Here is a 12,174-nt window from a genome sequence, read left to right as displayed (position 1 = left end):
GTGACACGCCGACAAACGACCTGCTTGCTTTCGTGAAACTTCGTGGTCACAAATATCTAATGACAACTGCGATCATCGCTCAGATTTGCACTCGAGCTACGCTATTTCCTGCAGGGCCACACCACACAAAATCAGGATTTTGCTGCCCCAGTAGGCAAGCCGAAAATGTAAAGTTTTTTATTTAGGGAACCTTAGAGGGCAAATCGTGGACCCAATTAAAATTTCTGCAAACACGGAAGCCTCTGAAATTGCGTTCATGAAAATGATGTTCACAACGTGTCTTGCGCAGATTGAATCGAAAAACTTTAAAAACCGTCATCCGGTGCATGAGATATCTGTTGCCAGTTTTACACCTGCTCTGTGGCACCTGTGGTGTAACTGCTAATAAGCCTGGATAATCAAACTTCATTGATGCGTTCCCGTTACGTGCTCAAAAAGTGACCCATAGAGTTTTGCTAATTTTTTACCGGTTCATACGTTGCCGGAACACATGATTTTTCAGCACCAACATCCAGTATGTCTCCAAACTGCGATCGTATTGCACTCGCAGATAGTAAACTGCGAGTGAGGCGTGTGCAATCGATAACAGTATACAGTTGCCGTCCGTTTATTCGGGCTTCACGGGGACTGCGGAAATGTCCGAATAAACAGGTGTCCGAAAAAGCAGATTAAGAAAAAAAAGAGAAAAAGAAAGAAATCTTTTATTTTCACACACTTATTCGGGCTCGGCAGTAGGCTTGAAAAAATCGTGAATGCGCCGCGCCGTTGCACGCTGTTCGGTTTATGCGCAATCAGATAAGCCTGAATCTCAGAGGGGGTTGTACGGTTACTATAAGCGGCTGAAAGCACAGTCACTGCTTGTACACGCTCCGCATGCGACGGCAGTGTAGCACATGGTGCTTCATCTTCCGACTCGGAGTCATCGTCCGGCAGTGCAGCAGAAACCTGACAAGTGATCTTGCCGTCATCGAGTTCTGTGCATGTCAGTACAGCAGTGTCAGCACCTGTGAAAGTGTCAAATGAGACGGTGTCCGGAATCGCAATGCAAGTGCTGCGCAGGTCCCCGCAGAATATTTTTGGCGTCAGTAGGGAGCACATTAGAAGGCGACAAATCCAAAAACAGAAATGGCGCTCAGCTAGTCGAACCACGCACCGGTCAGAGTCGATGCATGGTGCTCTCGATCGAGTTGGCTCAAGGAGTGTCCGAAAAATCAGATGAGAGGTCGCAAGTTGTCCGAACTTTCGGCAGTTGTTATACATTATGGTCTATGGGGAGAATGGTGGTGCCGCGAAGCAGACCGAATAATCGAGCATGTCCGAATTTTAGGAGTCCGAAAAATTGGTCGGCGACTGTATATAAGTCCTTGCCATGGCAGCTTCACCGCAATACTCGGCTGCCCGCCTCGCATGAAAACGCCGGCATGCACCCAATTGCTAGTTTCAGTACCACCAAATCTCCGGGGTCGTCGCACATGGCATTCACAGCTATCACCACCAATCCTATTGCAATAAGCATCTTCGCCTATTTGTCTCACAGTGCATGGTGCCGTCGGAACCGTAGCGCCCGCTTTTAGTAGGCGATAACCGAAATCTGCCACCGTTTCCTGCTGCAGACTTTGATTGTATACATTTTCCGTCCGCTAGATCTCATGTGAACAAGAAAAGGTGCAAGGTGCACGTGACCTAGGACAGTACAGTCGACTCATTACAACAACCCTGACAATTCGACAAAAAACATCCGTTTTATCCGAAGTCCGTACTATCTGAAACGGCTCACTTCCGAAACTTTCATCACAGTATCTATTAAATCTGTTGCAAAGAGTGAGTGATGAACTTCCAAAGTAAAAAAAGAAACAAAAAAGTCGCAATTTCACGTGAGGGGCGAAGCATCAATTGTGATAGCAAATTCAGCAAGATAAGTGCGGCATCAGCAGCGAGCAAATTGACCTGTGCACTGTCTCTCGCTTCAATGCAAACAAAATGTCTAAAGATGGCTTTCAAGATACGGAGGCCTCGCCGTAAGCAGCAGCCGCCAGAGTAGAAGCCCCTCTCTCTCGCCTTGAAGGCAGCGTGTTTCTGCCCTGCCTTCCTCTACTGCACGCGTCATACTGCGATTGTTGGCTGACCCTCGCAGGTCAGTTGTCAGCCCGTGCGAAAGTACGTTTTATACGCCTGATTTTGAAAAAAATTGCTGTTAATTTCGTCCACTGTAGCTGATAGTCGGTTGTAGTGCTGTCTGTTAAAAGTGAACCTGATTGCATTAATAAAATAAGTAAAACAAACTTGGGGTGCGTTCATTATACGAGGCAAAAATTTTGAAAGATTTTTCTTTTGCGCGGCCACCTCTAAAAAAGTCAGTTTCGCCCGAAATGCGAACCATCGATTGCGATTCCAAATGTGTAGACAGCTACACAAAGTAAGGGTTGTAGTTTTATTGGCCGTATAAACTTTCAATCATTCGCTTCAACGCAAACTGAGCGGCAAGAACGCAGCAAACACAAAGGTATGAGCCGCCATCAACTCAGCCCCCAATGCAGATCGCTTTGAAGATAGGGCGCGCCGCAGCCATGCAATGCGAAGTTGCTGGTTGCCACAATAAGTCGTATAAGGCGCGACGGAAGACGTATTTTCTTCCTGCTTTCCTCCGTTGTACACAAGAGATTGAGCTGCGATTGTCGGCAGCCCTTGGGCTCTGTTGTGCAAACGCAGTTGCTGCCAGAGTGCGACGCCGCCGTCCTTCCCTCCCCTCCCCCTCGGCACCTTTTGTGCGAGCAAAGACGGCGCACGAGATTGAGCCGCGATCGCCTGCTTCCCTTGCACGCTTTCACTTGCACCTACATCATGCGGTGCATGGTGATGAAGACGGCAAAAATGCATCTGGAGCATTCATACAATTGCTATTGCAATAAAACTAGGAGGCAAGGTGTAATTCAGCCTCAAACAAGGCATCGGACACAATTGCACCAGCTGGACGCCATATCAGATGCCGAATCGTACCGTGTCTCCTACTTCATGGCAGCAAGTCCAGGGTGCGATCATTATGTGAAAAAAATAAAAAAATACCCTTCTTGATTGACAAAGGGGGGGTTGTGTTAAATACGCGAGTGAGTACATTGTGCGAGCATATACAATATCTAAACTCTTTACTGGAAGTGTTGGGTGACATCGACTTCAGGCTACCTATTTGCCAACAGCTGTGCCATGCTAAGCGCTGCCACCACAGCCTATGACATCGTTCAAGTAGTCGGCAATGACGACGCAGGGGAAGATGACGCGGATGAGGAAGCGTCAACACGGCCTTCGTTATCACAGGTGATGGGAGGACTGAATCGAATCGTGCACAGCTGTTGTTTAATTTTGAAGAGGATGTGGAAGATGCTTTTCGATACACTCAAGCTCTTGAACATAAGCTTACAGTGATCAGATTAAGAGAAAAAAAAAAGAAAAAGAAAATGCTCATGAATATTTTCATAAATAAAGGTGATGCTTACAGAGGTGTTCCCACTTCTTTCATCAAATATAGCCTTCTGTTTATCACTTTTCTTAGTTCAAATTTTGTTTAATTCGTACTTAGTGAGTGAACCTGTGAAATTTCAATCGACGAGTTTTTACTTCGTATAAGTTGCCATCTTACAGGGGCTTTAGCTGTGAGCCACAGTCGTCTTCACGAGAGAGATGTTCAGGGTGGTGCTACTTATGATTGCAGCCAACAAAAATTCATTAAAGCAGTGAAGGAAGTCAGCTGAGGCTGCCACAATTTAAGACATAAGATAAGAATGGAAGGAAGGGTACGCAGAACTGGCCCTACAATTTACAATTTGCAACTCGGCTTGTACTGTTGGTTGGGCGCAGTCTGCTGTCACTGTCAACTAGGCGTTGCTACTTCTGGTATTGAGGAGACATTGACAACATATCAAAACAGAAACTAAACTTTTTTTCTCGCTAGGCTAGGTCAACTCTTTGGCTGCCAAGGTTTTGTAGAAAGAGGCTGAATGCACGGTGGCGAATGCACTAATGTACTGCAAGGCTGAAGTGCTAAATTTCTATGGTATGCATGATTGTGGTGTCTAGTGATACGTCAAACAGGGGTATTTGCCTTTGGTTTGGCCAAAAGGGTCTACAAGTGCAAGAAATTTTCTTCAAAATAACCATTCTGTGGTTATCACAGTTCAAATATACGGGATCTTTTTCTACTTAAATACACGTGACCCCTCCGGGCACAACATACCAGTTCGAATTATCCATCAATTTGAATTAAGCAATTTTGAATTAAGTAAAACCTCGTTAAACTGTACCCGCTTAAACAGCAGTTTCGCTTTAAACATAGTAAAGTGAAGTCCCCAACTCAGCGGGCATTGAAGATAACATGTTTTGCATTCGCATAAACCGTACCAGCTTTATTGCGTACGTATTTGTTAACACTTAGTGTTTGCACTTTTCCTAGTGCAATCACGGCGGTAGGTCGGCAAGGCAGAACAAGCCTCAGAAATCAGAATGGCCTCCAAGCACGGACACAGAAGGCTCTTGGAAGGGTGAAGCCGCACTAACATCAACATCATTTTGGTGCCGAGCCTGATAGCATTGTGGATGGCTAGTGGCGGCCTGAGCTGTGGCGTTGTGCAAGCTAGGACTTGCATCATGCCAAGGCTTGGACAAAAACCGGGTGCTCAGCGTAAAATAAAAATTGGAAATTGTTTGTGCTGCCGAATGTGGCACAAAATCGGCGCTACCGTAGTGGCATTTGGAATGCGAAGGAGAAGAGGCTTGGCAGTGCTGCTGGGACTGCGAAAAGATGTCGGCTACGAGGTTCAACGTTTTGAAGTTAGTCTTTTCATCATTGTTGCCTCTGTTGGGGAAGGGTCGCCTAACGACAGTGATGAGGACAACACAGAAAGCGACAGCACGAGCGATTCAGGCCAGCCTTACGTCGGCCTCATGCGAGTGTTTGCTGAGCTTAAGGGAGTTCCTTAAGCTCATTGCTCCTAGGCTGCCGTGGCATCAAATGAATATAACAAACTTTTGTGGTGCAAAATGAATAAATACTGCATGTTTTTTGCCCTTTCATCGCACTCTCTCCGAGTTCCGTTTTTGACAGGTAGTTGGCTGATCTCACACTATTTCGGTTTAGCAGTACTACCGTTTAATACATGCTTTTTCCAAGCTCCGGCCAACTGAGGTTTAATGAGGTTACACTGTAGCAGGATTTCACTATAATTGGCTGTGCCCCATACATTGGAGGATAATCTAAGCTGCTATTTTTCTCTTGGTCATATCATGAGAAGCCAACAAAGACGCCAAGAAAAACACAGGGGAAATTACGTCTACTTACTAATTGAAATAAACAAATGATAAACTAACGGCAATGAAAGTGGATGAAAAAACAACTTGCCACACAACTTGATCCCGCGTCTTCGCATTACGCGTGTGATGCTCTAGCCAATTGAGCAACTGTGGTGCAGTTTCCCCTTCCACTTTCTTGGGTATTTGTGTTTCTACTAGAACTAACCTTGGGAGTGTTAGCCAGCACCACCACTCACAAACCATGGTGGGGGGTGTGGAACATACTTTCTGTCACAGGCATCACGCGTAAATGATCTTTCTGTGTTTCATACACTTTCGTTGCCATTAATTTATCATTTCTTCATATCAGTTAGTAAGTACAAGTAATTTCATCTGTTTTTCTTGGTGTCTTTGTTGACTTCTCATGATATGATCAATAAAAATCGGGCCCCTTGGTTAACCCCTTTCTTCTCGTTCTTACATAACGAGGGTTAGCACTCAGCACTCGCAGAGTCCTTGAATGCTTTTCTGGTCACGAAACTCTGCCCGCAGTTTTGTACAGGGGCAGAAACTGCCGCTAGGGTTGCTGCCGTTAGTGTAGGGGTATTCCGTGTCTGCATGCACCGCACTCGGCTGGAACAGCAATATTGAATGTGTGCGTCATTGCAGCGCAGTTATCTCAGGCAGAGGAGCATGAGATTATTTATTTAAAATAGGTCGTTTGCTTGGGCTTGTGACTCTAGGCAAGGCCCAAGAAACTCGCCAAGTACTCGCGCATTTAAGCCTCGTAGCGAGACTTGAAGCAGCGCCGCTCTCGCTAGCTATTTGTAATGAGACCGTCTACACCTTGCGAGTTTGCTGCTGTCGGATTACAAAACAGAAAAGCTACTAGATTTCCCATGTTTACAGTTTCTAAAAGCTAACTTCACTCTGCTGCAACCTATCGCAAAGACCGTCGGCAACATTTCAAAGCGGGAACGACGAAGCTTCCGTCTGTGTGTCGCGTGAATATGCGCTGATCTCTAACCTAGCCTTAACTCCGAGTTTCTACCACCGTCTGTTCATTTCCAACATGTAACCTTGACAAGTTCATGTTGTGTAGGCATTGCATGAGCGAGAGCACGTCTCACTTCACCTTGCACAGCTACGCAAGGCCACCCATGCAGCTCCAATTCTCGCGTTGGTTGTGCTTTCACAAATATCTTGCCTTCTGGGACGAGTCCCGCTATCACCTCCACTCCAATCTGGCATGCTTCATAATGACAGTGTGTGTTGCTTGGATGGACTACGCTTGCATGGCATGAGATTGCATAATGAAGACTGCACTCTGGAGTCTTGATTAACTGAAACGAAGCTGTGTTTCATGTCTAAACAAAAATAAGCACACATGTTCAGGATCATGACACTGCTACACTGCCGATTTATTCTGAATGTGAACCACATAACATAGGGCAGATATCCCTATAAGTGTCAAGCTGAGGAGACATTAATGCCCATTGCATCACAAGCTTCAGTATAATGGCACATTCCATTACATATGTTTGTCAATATGACACTGGTTGCGAAAAAAAAAAGAAATTACGGTAAACAAGGCAGGAATGCAAAATACATATAATGGAAAGCATCTCAAAAAACGGCAGCTACGAAGTAGTTCTAATGAAGTAGTTTAAAAATAGAAAAATTAACATGGTTGACATAATAGCAAATGAAAAGAGACAAATGCATTTTTTTACGATTATCTATTGCATTGAGAAAAAGCAGTGAAAAAGAAACTGCTGCTTGCTTGCATGGCTGAAACGTTAAGGAAGCAATTCAGCTGATCACTTTCTTGCCCCCACCGGCTGAGCATGCTGCATGCTTACTTGCCTCTGCAAGTTTCTTTTCTTTTGTGAAGAAGTGCAGACGGCATCTGAGAAAAAAATGCACAATTTCTGCCGTGGTGCCCAGTACACCAGTAGCCCTTTGAACAGCCAAGGAACGGTGCCAGACAAGGACAGAGCGTCACCTTTCGCAATGAACTTATTGCTTCGAAAAACGTCCATGGTGTCAAAATCTTTTTTGCACACTATGACGTGTTGAGAGTCTAAGGTAAAGCCGCCAGCTTCCTGTTGCGGAATTGCATGTTTCGACTTCACCCGCTGATCTGCGTCACTAGGGAAACAAAATACCTTTTCGCTCGTACCTCTTTAGCCGAAGCGACAACACGGTACAGATAAATTATGTCTTGAAATAAGGAAAACTGACTGCCGATGCTGCCGGACTACTTGGGCACCCAGCCATAGAATAAAGAACCAACTGACGCAACGCGCAGCTTTTGTCCAGCCCCCACCGTGCTCCCAGCGCCGCCGTGTGGTAGCTGTGGCAACATAGCAAGCTCTCCCACGGGTTACGGCGGAGTTTCGTGACCAGAAAAGCACTGAAGGACTCTAGTACTCGTGACACCTGCAGCAGAAAGGATGTTCCACATCCGCAGCCAAGGTTTTTGAGTGGTGGCGCTGGCTAACACTCCCAAGGTTAGTTCTAGTAGTAACACATAAATACCCAAGAAAGTGGTTGGGGAAACTGCGCCGCAGTAGCTCAATTGGTTAGAGTATCGCACGTTTTATGCGAAGACATGGGATCGTTCCCCACCTGTGGAAAGTTGTTTTGTCATCCACTTTCATTGCCAGTAATTTGTCATTTCTTTAATTCATTTAGTTAGTACGAGTAATTTCCCCAATGTTTTCCTTTGTGTCTTTGTTGGCTTTTCATGATATAATTAATACAAATCGGGCCCCTCGGTTAACCCCCTTTTTAATTTTTCTCTTGGGTCATTTCTGTGTTCTTTTCTGTTTGCCTTGTCATTTGCGCTGTTGTGAATGCAGAGTTCCTTACAAAGAATGGCGATCCCTGTGTTTCAGGCGCCCTGCAGATTGTGGTCCACCAGAGCCTCCAGTGTGGGCAGAGCCACTTGAGCAAAGGGTGCCCTTCGCCGAACTGGTTGGTCATTGCTTTGTCTGGCTAGATTACAGTTATCTAGCAGTTGAGGCAGCCTCTGCCAGTACACTGGCAGTAGCTGTCAGTACACTTATTAGACTTCTCTGTGTTTGTACTGTGACAGGAGGCAGCAGGTGTGCGCGTTTATATTAAACAAATACATTTTATGCCCTGTGAAAGATGCCCCTTTGGACTTGTGGTGTGCTTCACTGCGTAACACCGCTGTATTACAGTTGGGTTCACTTTTGGTAATCGGCTTGACACAGTGCTTTTTAGACCCTTGTTGTGCTTTCCGCGCCTCGACGCCATGAATAAGGATGACGAAGGCATAGTCGGTGCCAGTGCCGACAGAAACGAATCTTTTAAATGAAAACACAGAACAGCAGAAAGCTTGACAGCAAACCTTGCCGCAGCTAGGCCTTATGTAATCTCAAAACGACTTCTACACCTGCCAGTGAATTGGTGTATGGGAGCGCTGATTTGAGGCCATGAGATAATAAGAAATCGCTGGGGTGGTACCTTCAATGAATGCTGTTTCGGATTTCTGGTCGCCGCAAGAAAAAGTTGGAAAATTCACATTGTAACATAGGGTTTCAGTGTCTGGAATTTCAGACGTCCCTATACATTCTCTCTAAGGGGTATGTGGTGGGGCGGCAAAGGTGTCCGAATTATTAAGCATGTCCGAAGAATACGTCGTGTACGGAGCGCTAAAATGTGATAAGCTTCTCATTGAAGTTGCTCTGGATATTCTGGCATACCGGCAGTCAGTCGTTAGAGGCTGAATCTGAACCACTTCATGAATCAAGTGGCCCAGCCTTGCCGGCCTTGAACTATGTTCGTGTGACTCCTCGAATATTCGTGACCTACCTTGCTATTGCCTGTATTACCTCTGTCGTTAGGCCACATGCTTCTGTTTCAGGGTGCGCACAGGTCCTTGAAAACCTTGAAAACCCTTGAATTTGAATATTTGGTTTTCAAGGCCCTTGAAAATCCTGGACTTTTTGCTGCTCCTTGAAAATCCTTGAATTCCTAGCGTAGTACATGCAAATGACTATTAATAAAAAAGACGCAGTTAAAATATTTGTATTTACAGTACCGTGTTTCAATATGTGCGTTTCAGGCGTAAAAAATCAGTGTGTGCTAATATAGCCAATATTGCGCGACGGTTAGCCACACTGGAGCCACTCGGCTTTGAAGCCAACTTGAGCCGATTCAATCCAATCTGATCTTGGCGCTTTGTTATGGTGGTTGACGGCATTGCATTCTGCCGTCGCTTCTGCACCCGACTTGCTGCGGCTGAAACATCTTAATACAAAGCAAATGCCTGGGAAAAGCAAATTTCAAGGCGCGTGGCTTCACAACGAGGCTTACAAAGACTGGATTGCACTAGATTCGACGAGTGAGCACCGTGCAAGATGCAGGCCTTGCGGAAAGACCTTCGATATCACCAACATGGGCGAGTCGGCGTTAAAGAGCCATATGAAGAGTGCTAAGCATGCTGGCGTCATGGAGATTGCAGCCAACAGTTCGGTGCGAAGGTACTTAGTTCCAAGTACGGGGAAACAGTCAGCCGTCCCACCTCCTTCGCAATCGGGAAATCTAGACGATGCTTGCAAGGCACACGAGCTAGTGACGAACGCAGAGATTCTGTGGGCTTTGAAAGTTGTCACATCGCATTTCTCCTATCGGTCGTCGTCGGAAGCAGGCCAGCTATTCCAGCGTATGTTCCCGGACAGTGGCGTGGCCAAAGCATTTTCTTGCGGAGAGAAAAAATGTGCTTATGTGACGTGCCATGGTCTGAGGCCCTTCTTTTTATCTGCTCTGCAACGGGATATAAATGATTGCGATTACTACGTGGTACTCTTCGATGAGTCCACGAACGACTATCTCTAGCGGAAACAATTGGATGTTCACATCCGATTTTGGAATTCGTCTCACAAGGTGGCAACGAGGTACTATACCTCGGTGTTTATGGGGCACTCGACATCCGAAGACATCCAAGGAACGCTGCTGACTGCGCTCGAGCCTTTCCCTCTTGAGAAAATTCTTCAGATTTCAATGGATGGTCCCAATGTTAACCTGAAGTTACTCAAGAATTTCCAAGAGCACCTGCATCAAGCATACCAAGTTCAATGTCTGGACATTGGGACTTGTGGCCTCCGCACCATGCACAACGCTTACAGGGCGGGTGTTACAGCAAGTAAGTGGGGACTTGACTGTCTGCTCTCCAGTCTGAGCGCGCTTTTCCATGGTTCTCCTGCAAGAAGGGAGGACTTCTCAGCAGTTACCGGTCAGGAAACTTTTCCCCTGAACTTTGTTGCCCACCGGTGGTTGGAGAATGTGCCTGTGATAGAGAGAGCCTTGCTCTTGTGGTGTGACATTAAGAAGTTTATTGCAGCTGCAAGGAAGAAGGAAGTAAGCCCCCCAAAGTGTGGATCATTCCACAACTTGTGTGAGTTTGCCAGTGATGACCTACTGCTAGCAAAGCTTCAATTTGCACTGGGTGTGGCCATGACCATCAAGCCATTCCTCACTGAGTACCAAACGGATCAGCCCATGGTGTTCTTTCTTGCAAGGGACTTGGAAACTGTGGTCAGGAAGCTACTGACGAAGTTTCTGAAGTGCTCGGTCTTGTCTTCAGCAAAAGGAGCCACTGGTCTGCTGATGGTGGACATTGAAAGCACGGAGAACCACACTCCACTTGAAAAGGTGGATGTAGGCCATGCCGCTGAACAGACTGTCAGGAAAACTAAAGCAAGCCAAAAGGACGTGTTTCAGTTCCGCATGGAATGCAAACGCTTCTTGGTCAGTGTGACAAAGAAGGTGCTTGAGAGAAGTCCACTGAGATTCCCAATCGTGAGGAGTTTGTCCTCTCTGGACCCACGACAAATGTGTACTAAACCAGATGAGTGCCTGGCCGGCTTCAGAAGAGTGTTGGATGCCCTCATTACAGCGGACAGAATGTCTGAGCACCAAAGAGACACTGTACTAGGGGAGTACACCGAGTTCCTGCAGGAAGAGATGCATAACCTGCGAATGTTTGAGAAGAACGTAAACAGGTTGGACGAGTTCTTGACTGAGCTGATGCAGTTTAATTCATCATGTGGGGAACTGTGGAAGGTTGTCAAACTTTTGCTCGTGCTCAGCCACGGACAGGCCACTGTGGAGCGAGGGTTTAGCGTGAACCGCCAGGTTGCTGTAGAAAACCTGAAGGACCTGTCGTACATTTCGCAACGTATTGTGTGCGATGCTGTGGACAAGGCAGGGGGCGTCCTTAATGTCCCTATTACAAAAGAGCTGAGGACTGCTGTATCAGCTGCCCGGCAGCAGTATGCTGCATATCTGGAAGCAGAAAAAAAAGAAGCAATGTGATGATGTAAGGGAATCAAAGAGGCGCTGCATTGACAAAGAGATTGACGCAATGAAAAAAAAGAAAAAGAAACTCGAGGCAACAATAGCTGACCTCCAGGCTTCAGCGGATACCTATGCCGAAAAGGCAGAAGCAGCAAATGATCTGAAGTATGTGGTCAGATCAAATAGTCTGAGGAAGGCTGCACGAAGCAAGACTGAGGAACTGTGTAGCCTCAACCAGAAGATTCAGGAAAAGCGGCAGGAGCTCCCCTGAAGTTGCCATTAGCACTTTTGCAGAATGGATTGCTGTTCGACATTGGTGCAGTGCATTGGAGTGTGTTTTTCAAGACGGAACATATTTTATGTTGGTTGAGTGCAATACAATCTGTTCCTTGAAATGTTTTTCTTCGACTTTGTTCAGTAATATTATGTTGGTTTAGTGCAATACAAGCTGGTCCTTGAAATGTTCGTTTTTCGACTTTCTTCAGTAATATTATGTTGGTTTAGTGCAGTACAAGCTGTTCCTTGAAATGATTTTTTTTCGAATTTGTTCAGTAACATTATCTT

General features: G+C 46.0%; 1 protein-coding gene and 1 pseudogene across 3 annotated transcripts in view; both read left to right on the top strand.

Moving 5' to 3' along the window:
- Positions 1 to 12,174, top strand: part of LOC139048144 (mitotic checkpoint serine/threonine-protein kinase BUB1-like) — a 373,386-nt gene that overhangs the window by 219,961 nt on the left and 141,251 nt on the right. For all 3 annotated transcript variants that reach the window (XM_070522664.1, XM_070522663.1, XM_070522665.1), the window contains one exon: positions 8,181 to 8,259. In XM_070522664.1, the coding sequence (XP_070378765.1) occupies positions 8,181 to 8,259 (79 nt within the window). The remainder of the gene's footprint in view (positions 1 to 8,180; positions 8,260 to 12,174) is intronic.
- On the top strand, positions 9,709 to 11,921 carry LOC139047458 (uncharacterized; annotated as a pseudogene).

The sequence above is a fragment of the Dermacentor albipictus genome, chromosome 7 (genome assembly GCF_038994185.2).
Source record: "Dermacentor albipictus isolate Rhodes 1998 colony chromosome 7, USDA_Dalb.pri_finalv2, whole genome shotgun sequence".
NCBI lineage: Eukaryota > Metazoa > Arthropoda > Arachnida > Ixodida > Ixodidae > Dermacentor > Dermacentor albipictus.
The sequence above is the reverse complement of the archived record's forward strand: the minus strand, read 5'-3'. Positions and strand labels throughout refer to the sequence as shown.